The sequence below is a fragment of the Esox lucius genome, chromosome 20 (assembly GCF_011004845.1).
Source record: "Esox lucius isolate fEsoLuc1 chromosome 20, fEsoLuc1.pri, whole genome shotgun sequence".
Lineage (NCBI taxonomy): Eukaryota > Metazoa > Chordata > Actinopteri > Esociformes > Esocidae > Esox > Esox lucius.
The window spans coordinates 40,871,855-40,893,294 of NC_047588.1; the positions used below are offsets into that span (position 1 = coordinate 40,871,855).

At 42.2% G+C, this 21,440-nt stretch overlaps 1 protein-coding gene across 1 annotated transcript; it reads right to left on the reverse strand.

Moving 5' to 3' along the window:
• Positions 1-1,678: 1,678 nt before the first annotated feature.
• LOC105030362 (melanoregulin) lies at positions 1,679-6,285 on the reverse strand. The gene is made up of 5 exons (XM_020041052.2): positions 6,113-6,285; positions 4,965-5,175; positions 3,003-3,093; positions 2,287-2,459; positions 1,679-1,859 (listed from the first exon to the last, which is right to left on the reverse strand). Exons 1-5 carry the CDS (start codon positions 6,184-6,186, stop codon positions 1,779-1,781), a joined length of 630 nt encoding a protein of 209 aa, XP_019896611.2. The 5' UTR covers positions 6,187-6,285; the 3' UTR covers positions 1,679-1,778.
• Between the last annotated feature and the right edge of the window lie 15,155 nt (positions 6,286-21,440).

Below are 21,440 nucleotides of genomic sequence, written 5' to 3' on the forward strand. Positions count from 1 at the left end.
TACCAGACCTGGGTCCTGGACTGCCACATGGGAGGGTTCTCCTGGGGACTACCCGACCTGGGTCCTGGACTGACACATGAGACGGTTCTCCTGGGAACTACCAGACCTGGGTCCTGGACTCCCACATGGGAGGTTTCTCTTGGGGACTACCAGACCTGGGTCCTGGACTGCCACATGGGAGGGTTCTCTTGGGGACTACCAGACCTGGGTCCTGGACTGCCACATTGGAGGGTTCTCCTGGGGACTACCAGACCTGGGTCCTGGACTGCCACATGGGAGAGTTCTCCTGGGGACTACCAGACCTGGGTCCTGGACTGCCACATGGGAGGGTTCTCCTGGGGACTACCAGACCTGGGTCCTGGACTGCCACATGGGAGACACACCATTCCAGACACACCCTTTGGGATCTTTAGGGTTTCATCTAATTTCCAGCCACCTCATAAAGACGACGGTGCTGCCCTCAAGTGGTGATTAGAGCTACATAATTTCAAAAGCTCATAAAGCGCTGCAAGGAATGTAATGAATCAAACCCTGCATTGAGATACTCACATATATGTTAGGCGATATACCGCAATGTGCAATTACAGGCAAACAATATGTGACCGGCTGACATGAGAAAAGGATCTTGTTAGGTCAAATATTTTGATTACAACTAATGTGTGAATCCTGTGTCACAAATAAATTACTGAAATGTTAATGAACTAGAATCAGAATCAGAATGTTTTATTGCCAAGTAAGTTTCACAACAAACTACGATTTTGTTCTGGCCGTTGGAGCAACAATTTAAACATAAGGAATAAGGGAAAGAAAAACAAAGCCCTTTCTGAACAAGCCTTTTTATACAGCCTCAATCATATTAATGTTGATTGTATTTCTGTTTCACCTGGAGCACATCTGGCACTGGAGCATTTCACTAATGTTTGAAATGCCTTCGCAGAGATTTACATTCCATACAAAATAGTACAAGTGAAGAACAGATCAAACCCTGGCTTACTTCAGCTGTATATGATGCTAAAAAAACCTCTTCTGACCTGCTAGCTTTTAAGTAACTAAGAAACATGTGTATAAAGCAAAATCTCACTATGTAGCTACACATTCGGATTGTAGCAAGAAGCCAGCCAAACTCAAAGATGGAGACAACTCTGCAAACCACTTCACACACCACTTGGCAAAACAATTCGTGGTTGGACACTGGACTGATTACAGACAAGAACATTATTGCTGATGCCTTCAACGGCTACTTTTTTGCAGCAGGCAATATTTTTGAGAAAAAAATATATTTTCACCATAACCCTACACATTAATGCAGAACTGCTCTGGTGTTACGATTTTTAGCATAGTTTTCTCACAGAATAACTCCTTGATGTTTTCCTACCTATTAGTGGTAGGACATGTGTTTGTTTTTATTACCGCTGTAATACATGGCACAACCACAAAAGAGACCTGATGCTTCCCCAATCACCACTCTGGTGTCCTGGTTGAACTGAACTATGCTTATATAGAAAGAATAAAAGGCAGAAAAGAACGTGTTTCAGATTGTATACAACTGATAGACAATGCATAAAACTGATACATAGAAGTAATTTTTGTGCAAACACACACATTAATACAGTTATGATAATATAATTTGTATAGAAAATTACTTTAATATGTAAAAAAGTAAACGTCTTACAAAAAGGTAAAAAGGAAGTCTGTTAGAAACAGTCTCTGAATAAAACAATGTGCATATGTATTGCACTTATAGTAACATTCTCCTAAAATATCTATTTGTCTCTCATTTATTTCACACAACTCTTTGGATATTTCTCCTTAGCCAGTCGGATAAAGTCCTCTGCACTGTCCAGAGACACCAAGCGATCCTGGGGGAGGAGGGGAGCAAGAGGAGATGAGGTGAGGACAGAGACAAGATAAAAGGGCAGAGGTGAGGAGGACAGAGGAGATGCATGGAATCAAAGGTCAACATTTACAGCTAAAAACCACCTTACGTACATGTAACTGCTCAGAATGAGAGACTGAAACCTTCTCTAATGTCAGTAGGACTAGAGCAGAACTGCCTAACCCTGTTAATGGAGAACAAACATCCTGTTGGTTTTCTCTACAACCCTACTGTAACTCAGCACACCTGATTCCAATAATTAGCTGAATGAGAAGCTAAATTTGGTCAGTTACAATGGGGGTGTCCTGGAACAGCGTTGGGCAGGGGAGTGTCTGTGTGTGTCTGTGCGTGTGTGCGCGTGTGTGTCTGTGTGTGTGTGCGCATGTGTGTGTGAGTATCAGCAGCAGTACCATAACAAAGAGGTATCTGTCCGAGCTAGCCACTCCTTGTGGGAACAGACTGGAGCCATCCACTGTGGCCTGTAGCATCTCCCGGGCCCTGTTCAGGCTGTCCGAGTCATTCAGGGAGCGTCTGTAATGCTGCCGGTTGACTGTCAGGAGGGAGTCCACCTCCCGCTGGTAGCCTACACCAGACACATTTATAGAGAATCAGTCACAGATATAGAATGAACAGAACCCACTGAGGAAGATCTCTCCAGGGCATGGCAAGGGGACGCAAGTTGTATCTATTCAATTTCTATGATGCCAACCACTTGAGGAAGCATTCAAGCATGTAGAACAGACAAATGTGTTCAACTCAATAGTCCTCAACAGTCATCAGTGATCCTCAACAGTCCTCAGTGATCCTCAACAGTCCTCAGTGATCCTCAACAGTCCTCAGTGGCCCTTAATATTCCTCAGTGGTCCTCAATGTTCCTCAATAATAATCAATATTCCTCCATTGTATCCAATAGTCATAAATAGTTCTCAATGGTCCTCAGTGTCAATGATCCACAATGGTCCCCAATAGTACTCAATAGTCATCAATGGTCCTCAATAGTACTCACTGTGCTTGTGTGTAGTAATAGCAACAATAACATGTATTGCTTGGAAAATGCCCCCAGAAGATGTCAGATTAACACAAAGCATTTTCTCCAGGGTTGAAAAGCATCCAGGATGCACCTCACCGAGCTGTATGAGAATCTTCCTCCATCGGCTGATGACCTCTCGTTTGGTGTACCGCAAAGTGTGGATGTCGTAATTGAGCTTCTCCCACTCCTGACACAATACCGCACAGACACGTACACACAGACACACACAGAGACAAATGAATAAAGGGGGGGGGGGGGGGCAGAGGAAAGATTAGGGGAGAGGAGAGATTAGGGGAGAGGAGGTAGCAGATGGGCGAGAGGAGAGGTAAGATGGGGGAGAGGGAGGAGTGGAGGAGTATGGAAGTTCATAGATACACGACCCTGCCGGCTGATGCTCTACATTCCAGGCCAGGAAGATCCCAACACAATGCCTCCTCTGTCCCGTATCTCTGTGCTGTAATTCCTCACATCATGCTTGTTGCTTCCACCTGAACCGGCCGTTCTCTGAGTGGCTGCAGGAGCAGCGTGTGTATTCCACTCTATCCAAGAAATGGACCGCATCTCATGCCTGACATTTAGGACATGCTACAGTAGGGCAAGAGTCTCGATCCTTGGTTGACCCCATGAACAAAAAGGTGTCAGGGGGTGAGGATTAGGGAGGTGGTAGGTTTGTCAGGGGGTGAGGATTAGGGAGGTGGTAGGTTTGTCAGGGGTGAGGATTAGGGAGGTGGTAGGTTTGTCAGGGGGAGGAGGATTAGGGAGGTGGTAGGTTTGTCAGGGGTGAGGATTAGGGAGGTGGTTGGTTTGTCAGGGGGAGGAGGATTAGGGAGGTGGTAGGTTTGTCAGGGGGAGGAGGATTAGGGAGGTGGTAGGTTTGTCAGGGGTGAGGATTAGGGAGGTGGTAGGTTTGTCAGAGGGTGAGGATTAGGGAGGTGGTAGGTTTGTCAGGGGGAGGAGGATTAGGGAGGTGGTAGGTTTGTCAGGGGGAGGAGGAACCATTGTAGAATGTCTGGAACCATATTAGAAAATCTGGGATCATAGTAGAATGTCTGGGACCAGTAGAATGTCTGGGACCAGTAGAATGTCTGGGACCAGTAGAATGTCTGGGATCATAGTAGAATGTCTGGGACCAGTAGAATGTCTGGGACCAGTAGAATGTCTGGGACCAGTAGAATGTCTGGGATCATAGTAGAATGTCTGGGACCAGTAGAATGTCTGGGACCAGTAGAATGTCTGGGACCAAGCTGTTTCTAGTTTGCTCTTCAGCCCAGGGACCCACATTCCTTCCACCTCTGTCAGCCTCTGTCAGGTGGCCTGGGTGATACTATTGGGTTACTTTAGGTCTGCCTGGGCAAGTGAGTAAGTGACTTAACTAGAAGCATGTGCTCTCTTTCTCTCAGTATGCCTGTGGAGCTGCACAGGCCAAGGCAGCAAGAAAACATAAAAACCCAACACTACATCCTGCCATGACCGTTTGCAGTGTAGACAATGAATAGAAAATGACCTGGAAAGATTTACATATTAATGAAGGGGTGAGTTGGGTAGTGGGGTGGGTTGAGCAAGTGTGATGTTATGATGGATGACACCGGGTCAGGTGGAGCAGTGTGATGTTATGATGGATGACACCCGGTGAGGTGGAGCAGTGTGATGTTATGATGTATGACACCCGGTCAGGTGGAGCAATGTGATGTTATGATGTATGACACCCGGTCAGGTGGAGCAATGTGATGTTATGATGTATGACACCCGGTCAGGTGGAGCAGTGTGATGTTATGATGGATGACACCCAGTCAGGTGGAGCAGTGTGATGTTATGATGTATGACACTGGGTCAGGTGAGCAGTGTGATGTTATGATGGATGACACCCGGTCAGGTGGAGCAGTGAGATGTTATGATGGATGACACCCAGTCAGGTGGAGCAGTGTGATGTTATGATGGATGACACCTGGTCAGGTGGAGCAGTGTGATGTTATGATGGATGACACCCGGTCAGGTGGAGCAGTGTGATGTTACGATGGATGACACCTGGTCAGGTGGAGCAGTTTGCATCTCCCTCACCTCTGTGTATGTGTCTGCCTCATTCCTCATCACAATGAAGGCCTGGAGCTCTACGTCCGACTCGGCACCTCCCATGGAGACCCACTCATCCTGCACAGTCCCGCTACACAGACCTTCCTGATCTGGGTCGCTGCTACTGGACCCACTGGTTCTGGACGTCTGCTTCTTGGAGCTGTGTTTCCTCAGGGTGGTCTGGGCTTTGGTCTCATGTCTGAAACACAAGATGAGTTCATTTCCATATTCAAAAAGCACAAGGTGTTGATTTTGTGTTAAAAAACATCAGTTTGGTTGAAAATATGTTGAAATAAGCTCAGTCGCTGTGCTGGGTATGTAAATCTGACTTGCAGTATTAAAGCAATGATTCAGTGAGGACTGAGCACATGTGTTGTGATTCTGTGGATGGGGTCATGGACACAGCTTAGGAAACAGCCTACAACAGCTTAGAACAGCCCAGGAAACAGCCTAAAACAGCTTAGAACAGCCTAGGAAACAGCCTACAACAGCTTAGAACAGCCTAGGAAACAGCCTACAACAGCTTAGAACAGCCCAGGAAACAGCCTACAACAGCTTAGAACAGCCCAGGAAACAGCCTAAAACAGCTTAGAACAGCCTAGGAAACAGCCTACAACAACTTAGAACAGCCCAGGAAACAGCCTACAACAGCTTAGAACAGCCTAGGAAACAGCCTACCACAGGTTAGAACAGCATAGGAAACAGCCTACAACAGTTTACAACAGCCTAGGACAGGGCTATCCAATTCTGGCCAAAACATTTCTGGCTAACAATATGGGACTGATTCAGACCTGAGATGCCAAGTGAAGGCAATCAACTAGCAGGTAGAACCAAAAACCAGAAGTGTTTCGGCCGTCCAGGACCGGATTTGCATAGCCCTGGCCTAGGACAAACCCTAGGAAACAGCCTACAACAGCTTAGAAAAGCCTAGGAAACAGCTTACAAAAGCTTAGAACAGCCTAGGACACAGATTAGTACACAGCCTAGGACACAGCTTATGACACACTATGACATAGCCTAGAACAGGTTATGACACCTACTAAGGCAGGTTATGACACAGACTAGGACACAGCCAAGCATTCACATTATATCTCAATGTCCCTTTATACATATAATATGAAGAAAATTGTTATTACCTTAAAATATAATTATTTTCTTCTTTTTTCTGGTGGCAGTAACTCTGCCAGCAACAGGAATACAATGCCCCCATCAGATCCAACGATGTCCTGGATTAGGTTTTCCAATAAATTAATCTACATGTCAACCTCTAAAATAGCCTGAGCAGTTTCCGACATTGTGGTCCATAGCAGGCGCTCCTTCTGCATCCCACGGTGTGGGCGCGGGGGCGTGGCGTTGAGGCGTTAAAAAACATTGAGCATGTGAGTCTACTCTAGAAGCATGAGAGCTTATCTGGAACCAATGAATGAGACACTTTATGCTGCTCGTTGTGCAGAATGTGAGACTCAGCTAGAAGACGATGTGGAGACAAATCAGCAGGAAAGAACCTTGTGAACTTAAACACAATAAAGACAATGAGCATCACAAGGTAGCCAGTCAGAGACAATGGAAAACCTACTGTGAAGCCACGCTATATTTGACTAATAAGGCCCACAGGGGTGTGGTGTTTGGCAAATATACAACAACTAAGAGCTGTTCTAAGGCAGGGCCGTTGTGGATACAGCATTTGGCCGTCTATCTAAATACGATGAATTGGACAAAAACGTTCTTATTTGATATTTTAGTCGTTTCCACACTAATTAATGCATTTAATTACCCCCCCCAGCACCCCCCACCCCCCAAATGATCTATTCACCATACTCTACACTTGAAAATGGATTTCTTTGCTACTGTGAAATTAAATTATCTGTTTATTATAAGATGAAGGAATGTAAGCATGATGGTAGGAAAGTTATTGCACAGCCCTGATGTCCACGAGGGGGCGCTGTGCCTGACAATGTTTGAGGACAGGAATAATAGCTCCCTCTGGTGGACACTATTGCTAAACCCCTGCCTACAGGCAAAGGAAGTTTATAGGAGTGCTTTCCAAAATGTGGACATTTTGTTTTCCCCCCTATCACTACCAGCTAAATAGTCTGGCTTTCAAATTAGGTTTTAAAGTCATTAGCTTAACAACAATTTTTTGCAGTACAACTGTCACACAAATAAGCACTTAAGAAGCATAATTTGTTTAGATAGTGGCTAGAACCTCATTAAGTCATGATGCTAGAAGTACTCAAGTCCCATTGTGAGGCAGAAAGGGACAAAGACACCATTACATTAAAGTGCTGTGCCAGACTGGCCTGGAGAAACTGGTTCATTACATCACTCCACCCATGGGTTCCCACTCATGTTTGAGAAAGTCAGTGTTGGTACTGAAAAGAATACGGTTTCAGTCACTGGAACTGGTTTTAATGGTTTTAGTTGCAATGTTATGACATGGTTGTAGTGGTTTTTCAAGATAAGTGTGTTTACAGCTGGAATACATTTGCATCACTGGAAGATCGCATGATAGAAAGTTGAATTATTAGTGATTATTTGAGCCCCTTCAATCAAATGACCAATAATTAACTATCACTTTAGTGAAAATGAGTACATTATTTAATTGCAGATTGTGTAATAGTTTAATCATGTTCCCCATCCTCTCCTTGCTGGATACCATTGATCTACAAGAGGATTATTACCACATTCATTAAGATCCTTGAGAAGGGTTTTCCACATCCCTGAACATAAACAGATTTGACTGGAGAGATGACCAGTGGAGGTGCCACTGTGTACCGTTAGATCCTCTTCAGCTTGACTTCAGGAAACCTCTCCATCTCTTTATTTACAGTCTCTTCCAGCTGAAGCATGGCTCTTCTCCGAGTCACCACACAACCACTGTTGTGAACACTGATCTCAGACCAGTGACTGGTAGGTGGGGGGGAACAGAGAGCCGGGCAGCTCTGCAGTAGAAGAAAGTGGCCTCAACATTTGAAAGTTTCTCCAGCTCAATGACTTCCCTCTGCAGTTCTTCCATGAAGACATCAGCCTGCATTTGTTCTGCTTCAAGTCTCTTCATAATCTCCACAATCAGCTAAACTTGGCTCCTCTCAATGTCCTGCAACATAGCAGCCAAGACCTGCTCACTGTCTGCTATCTCTCTCTCTCTGAGTCTCTCTCGCTGAGCTCCACTGCCTGTTGGATGTCCTTGACCTTCTGCTGCCTCTCCTGGATCATCCTCTGAACGTTAATCTGAGCCTTCCTCACTTCACACTCTTCTGACATCAGGACAGTTACATGAGTCCTGTTCTCTGTCTCGTATCAGAACTGACACACACATGTCTGTTCTTCCCTACAGAACTTCTCCAGGGGTCTGTCGTGCTTCATGCAGACCCTCTACTCCAGGTCCTCCACAGGGTCGATCAGCTGGTGTTTTTTGAACAGCGCCACCCTGTGGTGGGGCTTTAGGTGAGTCTCACAGTAAGAGGCCAGACGCACCAGGCAGGACTTTGTGGCCGTGGGCTTTGTGTCAGTGCAGATGTACAGGTTTGGTAAGACTTTTGGTTTGTGTTTGTCCTGGGGTGAGGGGCGTGGCTTCAACCAGAGCCAGCTTCTCCAGCCGAGCAGCCATGTCAGAAATGAACATATTTACAGGAATGTCGGGTCTTGTGTTGAATGTCTCATTGCATGTGGGTCAGTGCTGTCCCAGTATCTGGTTATACAGGCCTTGCAGAGGTTGTGTCCACATGGGATGGACACTGGCTCCTTGAACACATCCAGGCAGAGGGAACAATGAAAAAGCTCATCAGACAGCAGAAGGCTGCAGGACGTCATTGATTAGGACACATCCAACACTTATGAGTCTGAAATTAGTGTTTTTCTACATCAGCAACATACAGATGAACCCTTTACTCAACTCAGCATGTGGAAAGCCCTGGCAATTCTGTCAGGGCACTGATCCATACTGTTCTCAACAGCAGGTTTCCAGTTTCACTTTAGGAAACTGATATTAGCTCCTCCCTGCCCGGTATAGATATAGTGGAAGGCAGTGAGAGAGAGACAGAGAGAAAACAGAGTAAGAGACAGAGACAGAAAGAGAGACAAAGAGAGAGAGAGAGAGACAGAGTATGAGACAGAGAGAGAAGGAGAGACAGAGAAAGAGACAAATAGATTACGAGAAAGGGGGAAAACAAGGCTGCCTTGTAGCATAGCATAGCATAGCATCATCTTCCGCTTATCCGGGGCCGGGTCGCGGGGGCAGCAGTCTAAGCAGGGATGCCCAGACTTCCCTCTCCCCAGACACTTCCTCCAGCTCTTCCGGGGGGACACCGAGGCGTTCCCAGGCCAGCCGGGAGACATAGTCCCTCCAGCGTGTCCTAGGTCTTCCCCGGGGTCTCGTCCCGGTGGGACGGGACCGGAACACCTTCCCAGGACATTTGGGCATGTTCTCTATTCTCCAGGGCTACAACAAAAACGTGGGTCCTCGAGAAAAGTCTAATGTTGTGACCTCGTTATAAGTAATTTTAAAAATACATTTCTAATATTTTACCACACTGCATTCAGACAGCCCTGGATATCTGACCCATCACCATGACGATGCTGCCCTGTAGTGGCAAGAATAGATACATCCTGAAAAAAACACCCAGAAAGAAAAAAAAATATATATATTTTTTTTATTTATCCTTTATTTTACCAGGGGATGTCCCATTGAGATAGTCAAATCTCTTTTACAAGGGAGCCCTGGGGCAACAATTACACAAATTACACAGAATCACAGAAACAGTCACAACAACAAAATTGATTTACAAAACATGTGAAATTATTAAAAATAACATAAAGGGGTTGTTTAAAACATGCGCATTGTTCAGATTTGGATTGCTTAAGTAATTGTTTAAAATGTTCAAGTGGAATGAAAACAGAAAGCTTCAAAACTTTTTGGAGCAAATTCCAACACCAAGGAGCAACATAACTAAAAGCAGTCTTACCAAATTCAGTTCTTACACGTGGGATATTTAGAGTCAGAATGTTATTAGAGCGGAGATTGTAAATGGAATGTTTCCTGGTTAACAAACTAATAAGATAGCTGGGTAAAATACCATTGATAGCTTTATAAATAAAATATTATTTATAGATATTATATTTCAAGATGTGTTTATAGTAGTTGTTGTGATTTACGTAATTTCAGGCCTTTTATAACATATTTCTATTCATTTGTTTTTACAAAATATCACAAAAATGAAAGATAGATAATTCTGAATGTCAGCATGGGTGTCAATGATATAAATGGATTTTCATTCTACATTACGGGACAATTCTGCAACACAGAGTTACGGTTAGTTAAGCCTAGTTCAGGAGCTAGTCTACAACTGTCTTGGTTTTGTCCAGAACACTTGGTCCATGAAATAAGGAAGGAGGTGTGTTAGGGGTCTTCACTGTAAAATGGAAACATTAAAGCACATATAAAACATGCATAGCAGTCATATCAGTTGTGTATTTTCAAATGGTAATATGGGTTTCACAAATTACTCACAAATCCATAGTTACTGACCTGACCACCACATTTGGACATTCAACAGCATTAAGAGGAGTTAAGAGGAGTGTTTGGGCAGAAGATGGACATGTTTCATAAGAATTTCACAAAGGTTACTATGAGAAATGTGTGTTATTGTTTGGTTGTTTTTGCCTGACTCTTGTTGCCTAATTTGCCAATTGACAGCCCTATACAGTCTCATACATCATTATCTGAAGCCCAAAAGGGTCTCCAAGAACTGACAGGGGATCTTGAAAAGGAAATGTCATGATAAAAAAACTTATTTTACTAAATATTTTATTCCTTTACCACTTAAAATACAATGCCTTGCAAAAGTATTAATCTCTCAAACCATATTATGGAATTAAAAATAGTACATTGCCCTTTTATAAGGTTACAGATACTTATTTTAAAACACCAAAACTCAAACTCAATTATTGTAAGGTGACGTTAGTTTTATATTGAACAGAAATATGAAATATGTTGCAGAAGTCATTCAAAGCGTATCCTCTTACAGTATTTCTCTGTTTTTCTCCATCCATTCTTCCTTCAATCTTATCAAGAACCCCAGTGTTACGTCCCCTGGACTGTTCTCTGTGTTTGTACTTGTTTGTCCTTTGTTTCCTTCTGTCATCAACTATTCAGGTGGTGTTCTGTGTTCCTGACAGTCCCTGATCATTGGTTCCTTCGTCTGGTTGCAGTGGTCCAATCAGTGGCCACTCCCTCTAATTGCTCCTTTACTTAGGGAGTTCATACAGGCCAGATGTCCATGGGCTTAAATTCTTCCTTTAGAACTGACTTGTCTACACACACTGGGTCAGATTCAGGGTGGACCTCCCCATGTATTTGTGTAGATAGAGAGCCTAGCTGTTCTATAGTAGGATACTTCAGTTAGAGTTTGTTTTTATTTATACTTTCTTTCCTTTGTTCCTGCCCTTTATCCCATAATACTGTGCGTTTACAATAAACTATAGTTATTACACAGTATTCTTGGTGTCTCTCATCTCTGTGTGACCTCACTATTCTGGCCAGTGAACAGGAAATAGTTTCATTCAACGGTTTCACACTTCCTCAGCTGGCAAACATTTTTATTGTATTATTTATAATAGACCAAAACTATGAAATTACAGTAAATACAGAAATGAACCCAAACATGGACAACACATAAACAACTAGACTGATAGAGGTGACAAACACAAAGCAAAACAGCTATAAAACAATTACAACATCATCACTAAAGTAACTGTATGTATAAAATGTATACAGCTTTCAAACTGTGGTTTTGACACACACACACACACACACACACACAATTACTAACACATACACACTTTCAGAAGTGTATGTGTTAAAACCGCTGTCAGCTAACTGTCAGGACCCAGGAGTTTAGTGGTTGACTTGTTCATTAGTCAGAGATGGTTTCTTCATGCTGTATACATACTGTTACCTTAGTTAAGTGTGAGAATTGTGTTCACGACTGACTTCATGAGAGGCCCTGGAAAAGGGGTTTGATGTAAATTGTACATTTGGGCTTTGTCTTAGAAGTGGTGTTACTTTTTGGTTTAGGTGTAAACATTAATGTTTGGGTTGTATTAACGCTAGGTCTCCACAAAGGTAGAATAAAGTGTGTGGGCATTTTCATTTTACAGATCTAATTAGGACAAGAATTCAAAGTCCAACTTTAAGGGTTTAGAGTCAAACTTCCAATAATGGTTAGTCTTAGAATCAGGTTTACTTTTAGGTTTGGGTTTTAAAGGTTGAGTGCAGGGTTAGGAATAGGGGTTAGGTTTAGGCATTATAGCCAGGTTATTGAGGTTAGGGTTAGGTTTGGGGAATATACATATAATATTTCAGATACCCATAACAATATAACAATAGTGTGTGTGTGGGTGTGTGTGTGTGGGTGTGTGTGTGTGGGTGTGTGTGTGTGTGTGCACCAAGGTTTGAGTCCAGGCTTAATCAAATCTACAGGTCATCTATATGCGTAACAGGTGTCTACACAGGTGTGCCCTGTTGCTTTATATTCAGTTTGTTCTTTGTAATTCATGTTTGTTTTTATTAAATTCAACTACTCAAATGCAAGTCAGCCTGTGCTTGGTTCCTCCACACCTTCACCACGTTACACTCCCATTCTTCTGTCATCCAAAATTAGAATAGATCCCATTACGTGGGGCCCATTTAGCCAACCACTAAGATATGACATTCAGAAAATATACAGCCAAACAAAGGGAGAAGTTCATCTGAGAACAGACAATATATCCAATATGGCATGTAGCTAAAGCATAACGACAAGTTAGTAAAATGTATCTGTCTGTATGTGATGGTAAAGAGGCGTGATCTACATATGTTCTCATCATATAGGAAGTAATGGGTTTGATATGTAGAACTGTAGACCAGAGACAGACAGAGACTCATCAGGAAGTCAGAATGGATCACTCCTGGTTCTGTTTGCTACTCTGTGAGTATTTACTTTGGGTTTTTATGTTTATTTACTAAGATTAATAGCACCACTCAACACTATAGAAACTACTGAATTAATTTAACTCACCCCAGATATTTTGGTCCTACTCAATGTTTTAGTTTAGATGAACTCTTCTGTCAGGGTGCCTTGTCTTTCAGGTGAATTGTGGAGTTTCCACTGATGACTGTATTGGTTTGTAAAATGGTTGTTGATCAATTTATTAATCAGTGTTTTATATTATGGTGTGTTTTAGGAGTCCATATATAATGTTTTATCCAAATATACGGGATTGAAACTCATAGAATTGACATCGAACACATCCATAATTATCGTATTTCCCAGGGCCCTTTCAGTTAAAATAGACAAAAAAATTGTTTTAACAAATATTTGCTCAGAAATGTTTAAGTGAATTAATGTTAAGCTGCATGAAAGTGACATTCATTTTCTATACAAATTAAATTGCATTTGAATTGAATGCACCCATTACTGAAATGATTGTCCCAGATGATTTAAGTCATTTTGTTCTTCCAAACCCTGTCAGGATTAATGCAGGTTCCAGGTGGAAAAATAGAAAGGCAAAGAACCATGTGGATCCTTCCAACATGAATTCAAAAGAATCAACTGTTTGTTCGTTTTGAACTGTTTTGTACCAGAGGTGCATGAACCAAAAAAGTAAATTAAACTTTTAGGGTCGGTTTCTCAGACACAGAATGAGCCTAGTCTAGGACTGAAAAAAGACCAGCTCAGTGGAGTTTCGGTTGAACTAGACATTTTTAGTCCTAGACTAGGCTTAATCCATGTCTGTGAAACCGGCCATTAGTGTTTTATGTACTTAGAAGGGCAAGGCACACTGGGAATTATACTGAAGGCATATGGTTTGGACAGGGTGTGAATTCAGTTAGTTATATTTGCCACCCTTGACTACATGTATTGATCACTTACATTTAGTAGCATGAGTCATTTATCAATCCATATCAAGAACATGTAGAGACATATGAAATTAACATGCAATAGAGCATGCTGGGAAATATGATGTGCTTGGATAAATGTGATGTGTGTGGTTATAGCTCCTGTATTTAGGTACATTAGATTAGCTTCAACATTATTGTAATTGAACAAGTACAAGTACAGTACAACGAAATGTAGTTTGTGTCTCACTACAAGTGAGATAAATAGTTGAGCACTGAGGTTCCTGAGGTAGATGTGTGTGTAACATTTGAAAATGCAAGAACAGTGGCAGTTCTAAATGTGCAATGAATTCAGGTGAAGGTGCAGGTCGGCATATGGAAATGAAATACAGGAATAGAAGCAATGACACGTACCTGTAGATAACTGAAAATGTATCAGACTTAAGTTAGTGACAGAGTCCAGTTGTACAAATGGTGGGTATCCTGTTGCTAGTGATGGGTCAGAGTTTAGCAGGGTTACAGTAGATGGAAAGAAACAGTTCCTGAGCCTGCTGGTGTGGGAACAAAGAGACATTTCTTCAGCCTCCTCAAAAAGTACAGGAGCTGCTGCACATTTTTGTGACCAGGGCTGAGGTGTTGAGGGTCCAGGAGAGGTCCTCTGAGATGTGGACACCCAGGAATTTGAAACGGGAAACACGCTCCACCTCAGTGCCATCAATGAGAACTGGGGTGTGACTGCAGACTGTCCTGTAATCATATGAGCTTCATGAGATATGCATGTTACTATTAAATATCAAACCATGTATTATATATTACATTTAAAACCTGTAAGCATATTTTACTGTATGACAATGTATTTGCTTAGGTACTTTGTTTAGTACATGGATCTGAAATTGAAATGTGACACTATAAGAAACACAGTGTTGAGTGACAACTCATCAATTAACTTGAAAGACAAGGCATTCTGGGAAATATTCACCTCAGATATCAGCAATAACACATCTCAAAAAGTTTCCACCTGTTGTCTTGTGATAAATTGATTGATTAATTACTGCAGGAGTATTGACTATAGTACAGTAATGATATTGATTCATTTTGTTGCAGTTCTGACGACCTTCATCTACTATAAAGTTGAAGGTAGATATTAATTCATCTGATCATACCTCCACCTCTTCATGTTTCATCTCTTCCACTGCATTTCAATCCACATGTTCATTATTGTTTGAGATCTTCCCATTTAGAAAGTGAAATACCAACAGAAAAGACAACACTGTTCAGACAGAAAAGTACATGTAATACAATAAGTGGTGAGGTTATGAGAAGATGGCACTATACAGAATAATCAAAGTATATCCTATATATTGACATATAGTAGATGTACACATTTACAGATGTATAATTCTGTTTAAATAGTACATCAATCCATCTAGTTTCAGGGAGATGTGCAGAAGTTTGGGAGTAATGTAGTACAACTGTTTAGCTGTCAGTTTGGATGTGACTTGATGTAGCGATCATAGTCCTGTTTGTCTTTGTGTGGATGATGGATATTTACTGAGGGCCAAAGAAACTAGTGAATCATCATGATGTTGTTTTGGTCATGATTCATCAATACTGACAGTCTGTTCTGCACCATTCAGAGGATCATTATATAACAGTGGGTGGATTCTTCACTCTTTCTATCCCTTCAGTCCAGTAGAAATATTCATCATAATGAAGAAATCAGCTCAAACAACAGTCTGACAGATCAGGAACCCCCTCCAGGAAGTAGACATGAATGTGTCAGACACAACTTTCAGCAGAAACCTTAACCAGCATTACCACAGTCTACATTACCACAGTCTACACTACAACAGCGTAAAAACAATAAAACAGTTAGGCATATGAACATCTTGGCCTGAAAGTATTTCAAAGTTAGAGGAGACTTTTGTAAGAAAGTCTTGTTGAAGATGATTCAGACAGACCCAAAATGAAGCCATAACACAAATGAAGTTTTGTGCTATGGCTTCAAGAAGGGCCAAAACATGGAGAATTATTGATGTTGTCTAAATGGTGAAACCCATATGTACACAAATGCCTTCAGCTAAAAGCTGAGAAAATCTAATTTAGCCAGTTATTAGGTATAGAGCCAAAAGACAAAAAATGTAATAATCATAATATTTACTGTAAGTAGCCTACAGTACAGATAGAGCCAATGTTGCATGTTTTCATTCTATTTCAGTCGTGGCTGCTAGCATTTCTTATTGAGACAAAACAGGAAGTTCAAATATCCATTAATAAGTTAATTAGCATGTGGCCAGTGTTCATCAACTACCCCAAAAATCACTGCAAGGGATTTGCCCAGACATTTTGGTTTCAACATGGAACGGTTTGCCATAGTCTGCCTTGGTACTAGTTTGCCATAGTCAGCCCCATAATTCCACAATAGCATCTCCACATACCCGACTCCATTGAATGAAACAGTTGAACGAGTCCCTAAAACAGGATTAGTTTCTCACGAGTCAGTAAAAAGAGTTGTTCAAAAAAAACAAAACATTTGTGAGTTGCCCATGACATATTTGATTAAACTTTGGGAAATGAAGATTATTTTTGTTAAAAACAAATGTTCTGTCAGAGTCAAAACACAAAATTTGGGAACAGAAACCAACTGTGGTACATGCTGTATAAATGTATATGATAAAAGTCATCAATCAGTACAATACAAGGAGGAGGAGCCCCTGCGGCTATTAAGACGTTGCCCCCAAATAGTAGGCTTCTAGTGGTTTCTGTTAGGCCCAAGGCCCTGTCTTCCACACATAGATGGAGACTTCTAGTGGTTTCTGTTAGGCCCAAGGCCCTGTCTTCCACACATAGATGGAGACTTCTAGTGGTTTCTGTTAGGCCCAAGGCCCTGTCTTCCACACATAGATGGAGACTTCTTCTAGTGGTTTCTGTTAGGCCCAAGGCCCTGTCTTCCACACAAAGATGGAGACTTCATCTAGTGGTTTCTGTTAGTCCCAATGCCCTGTCTTCCTCACATAGGTGGAGACATGGAGCCTTGCTCAGCCGACATTACATTCATTACAATGTGTCTGGATACAGAGAAGGGAAAGACATTGACCATGGAAGACATAACGATTGTCATTCATAGTACATTAGGTAAACAGAATAACAGAAACTCTGAAGGAATAATCAAAGTACTAAAATACATTTACATTAGAAGAATATATTTTCCACAGCCCACTATTGATATTTTCTGCCAGGATAAACCTTCTTGCCACTAGAAGTGAATCTACATAGACTGTATGTCAGCCTGGGGTTTTCTACCAACAGACTCATTGAAACTGCTTCTGTATAGATTTGGTGAGGGGGCAGCTCCCCCTGGTGGTGAGATGGTATATCCACTGTATTTAAAAACCTTTTTCGCCCTCCACCCCATTTCAATATCAAAAAATTATTTCAACCCCAACCAGGTGAAGAAAAATGATATAATCGTTTTTTTTTTTTTTATTTGAGGCTATGAGAGTTAATTGTAAAACATTCTCCCTTGACATTATTTTCATAGTAGGTGAACCCACATCGGGTTGTGACCCCTAGTTTGGGAACTTCTGCTTTATTACCAAGGAGACCAATGGATGAAGCTGGTGCTGTTTAGTACTGATTTAAAGGGATCTGGAGGTTTATTAACCTAGTTTTATGCTGGGTAGTTAAAGGTAATATTCATGTTTTAACCCTTAAATAAAACATCAATATTACTGTTAACCATAGTTGCCTCATCAACAGGGTTTAATTACTCTGAGAGAATTGTGACATAAATCATTACAAAGCCAAACATTTTCCTGTTCTATTCAGTTTTCACCCCTTCATGCAGATGTGTTTTATCTTATAGCCAGTGATTTGTTTAGGTATGTTATTAAGTTATGTGACCTCACATTGTGCCATAAAACAAGTTTGTGAACCACAGTATTAAACTTCTACAATAATAATAATAATAATACACTGTTCTGGGACCCAAAGACGCTTTACATCAGATACAAAACAAACAACATCTAAGGACAGTGACTGGACAACACACAGACAAACATAAAGAAAATAACTTGGACATGACACTGGATGAAAGGAAAAGGGAGGGGCCAGGGGTAGGTGAAAGGGGAGGGGCTAAGGGAAGAGGAGGGCCTACGGGTAGGGAGAGGGGAGGGGCCAGGGGGTAGGGAGAGGGGAGGGGCCAGGGGGTAGGGAGAGGGGAGGGGCCAGGGGGTAGGGAGAGGGGAGGGGCCAGAGGTAGGGAGAGGGGAGGGGCTAGGGACAGATGAACAGATGAGGCTTGTTTGAACAGATGAGGCTTGAAGAGTTGGATGAAGGTGATATTTTATTTAGATTGATTGTGGAAGAGAGTTCCAAAGGCTTGGAGCAGCCCTAGAGAATGACCGGTCTCCACAGATCACTAGCTTGGACCGGGGGATGATGAGGTGACCACCTGTAGCAGAGAGGAGTGACTGAGAGAGCCGGAAGGCAAAGCTCTCAATATACCGGTCAATTTTCGTTCCTACCCTCACCTATGGTCATTAAGGCTGGGTCATGACCGAAAGAACATTATCGTGAGTACAAGTGGCTGAAATGGGTTTTCTCAGAAGGGTGGCTGGCTTCTCCCTTAGGGATAGGGTGAGAAGCTCAGCCATCAGTGAGGAACTCGGAGTAGAGCCGCTGCTCCTTTGCATCGAAAGGAGCCAGTTGAGGTGGTTCGGGCATCTGGTAAGGATGCCCCCAGGACGTCTCCCTAGGGAGGTGTTCCAGGCACATCCAGCTGGGAGGAGACCTCGGGGTAGGCCCAGGACTAGGTGGAGAGATTATATTTTGACACTGGCCTGGGAACACCTCGGGATCCCCCAGACAGAGCTGGCAAATGTGGCTCGGGAAAGGGAAGTTTGGGGTCCCCTGCTGGAGCTGCTGCCCCCGCGACCCGATATAGATAAGCGGATGAAGATGAGATGAGATGAGAGATGAGATCATTTTGAGTAACATGATTAGACATTAAGACAAAAAAAATAATATAAACCACAATGTATTATTACATTTGTAAATACATATTTCAGTTTGAATTTTTACTTGGCTCTAGGCCTCCTGGGGCCATAGACTGTTGTCTACCTTACCTACTGAAAGTTTAAACTGATGTCCCTTTTAGATAAATATCCCCCTACTGTAACTCAGTCCAGCAGCTCTATTTGGTCAACCTGTATCATTGAGATAAAACACTGTCACCCTTCAGTTAGATACACCTCTAACAGATGAATACAGTGAGTCTCTCCAGTGTAACTGGGGACAGTTGGTGACAGACATCATATGAACTGAGAAGGACAAGGGCAGCATGTTCCTTTCATTTGGTAGAACAACTGACAATGTGATCATACTTTGTATAGATTACTGCACTAACTCCATATACATTAATGTGTTGTGTGTTTTCACAGCTCTGCCCAAAGCTACTCTGACAGTAGATCCAAACCCTGTGTTCACTGGAGAGGAAGTTACTCTGACCTGTTCTGTTGGATCTGACAGTGACTGGAGATATACATGGTACAAAGACAACACTATGATTACAGTGTACCAGTTTGAATACATTATATCAGGGAACAACCTCATCATCAGTAGTGTTGAAGTGTCTGACCAGGGTTCCTACCAATGCCAAGGAAACCAACATGACAGACCCACATCTACATCCACCAGTAATCATGTCACTATATCTGTGGAAGGTGAGTTAGACACTTTGTTGTGTGTTTTGTGTTGTTGTCATTGAGTCAATCACGGTCTGGTTCAATCAGTGGTGGTTGTAGTGATTTGGGGGCCCTAGACAGACCCTGGTTGAGGCCCCAACATCATCTATGTTTTACCTTATTGTCCTCATCAAAGACACACCAGTGACATTTACACACCTTCTTTCTGTATTGTTGAATGGAACTGGCACTTCCAAAGACACTTGCATTCCTGCCCCTTAAAGTAGAGTAAGTCAAGTAGTTAATAAATAATTATCTGAAGGATACATGCTGCCTTATAAGCTACGAATACAGTAAAGCACTTATCCACTATGTTCAAGTGTTCAGGTTCTTAATCATGATTAATCAAGTGCATTCATATAGCTTCCTTTTCTCACTATGCTGCATGTTTCATTATCTGTCATCTAGGAGGGCACTACATTATTTCACCACTGTCATTATCACCATCATTATCAACATTACCAGGCAACAACAATGACCAATTAGCTTGGACAGGCAACTTATTGATACCTGTTACAGAAATGAATATAAAGCTCCGGAAAAAATGAAGAGACCACTGCACCAGGAAAGGAATGTTTTGAGTGAGGAACAGAAGCATTCAATTTGCAGTGGTTTCTTAATTTGAACCCTTCTATTCCTCACTCAAAAACTTCCTTTTCGACTTTTTTGGAAAGGAAAGAAAAAGGTGCAGTGGTCTCTTAAATTGTAGGACCCAAAATGTCAAGTCGTAACATCTGGCCGAAAATCGCTTGAGACCATTATGGGTTTTAACTGATGTCCCTTTTAGATAAATATCTCCCTACTGTATCTCAGTCCAGCAGCTCTATTTGGTCAACCTGTATCATTGAGATAAAACACTCACTCTTCAGTGAGATTCACCTCTAACAGATGAATACAGTCACAGACACCAAATGAACTGAGAAGGACAGCGTGTTCCTTTAATTTAATATAACTGATAATGTGATCATACTTTGTATAGATTACTGCACTAACTCCATATACATTAATTTGTTATGTGATTTCACAGCTCTGTCCAAAGCTATTCTGACAGTGAAACATTTTAAAGACTAATATAACTTGCCCATTACCCAAATGATGATTTCTGTTCCTGAAGGTGGATTACCCCTTAATATTATGTTATCATAGGTATCTATTATTTTCTGTTGTCATGGGAAGTCTATTTGGAGTCTATTTGATTTTGAAGATAGAAAATCACTATAGTACAGGGGTGGGCAATATTTTTCACTGGGGGGCTGTCAGGTCTGTGCCCTGTTCACGTCATTCCTCACTGGGAACCGGCGCACCTCCTAGACCACAACCTTCCACTCCACATGAACACATCACTCTTCCCGCCTCACAGTCACCAGAACACTGATCACCTGTGTCACTTCCCTGTTCCTTTGTTTTCTCCCAGTGTTTAGTTCTCCCAGTCTCAGCCTTCTGACTGTGAGGTATTGATTGTTAGTTCGCTGCATCATTACTAAGCCCTTTCGGATTGTTACAGTTACATTTTGTGTACCGACCCACTTCTCCCTGATCTACCTTTTGATTCTGATTCCCAGTCGAGTCCCTATCTGTACTTTTGCCGGTCTGCTGGATTACAGTACTTTGACTTTCTGCCTGCCTGTGACCTGGAGACCTGCCTAGCCCTCTTGTACCTCAGTCTGTGTTGGTGCCTTCTGTGTATGACCCCAGCCTGTATGTCTGACCACGTTTCTACTGTTCCCCGTTGTCAATCAGAGTAGCACCACAACTGGAGCCACAACACCTGCCTCCGTCTGGTATCGTTACAGCCACAGAGCATCGTGGGCCAGATTACTTTTTTAACCAACATGCCTAAAA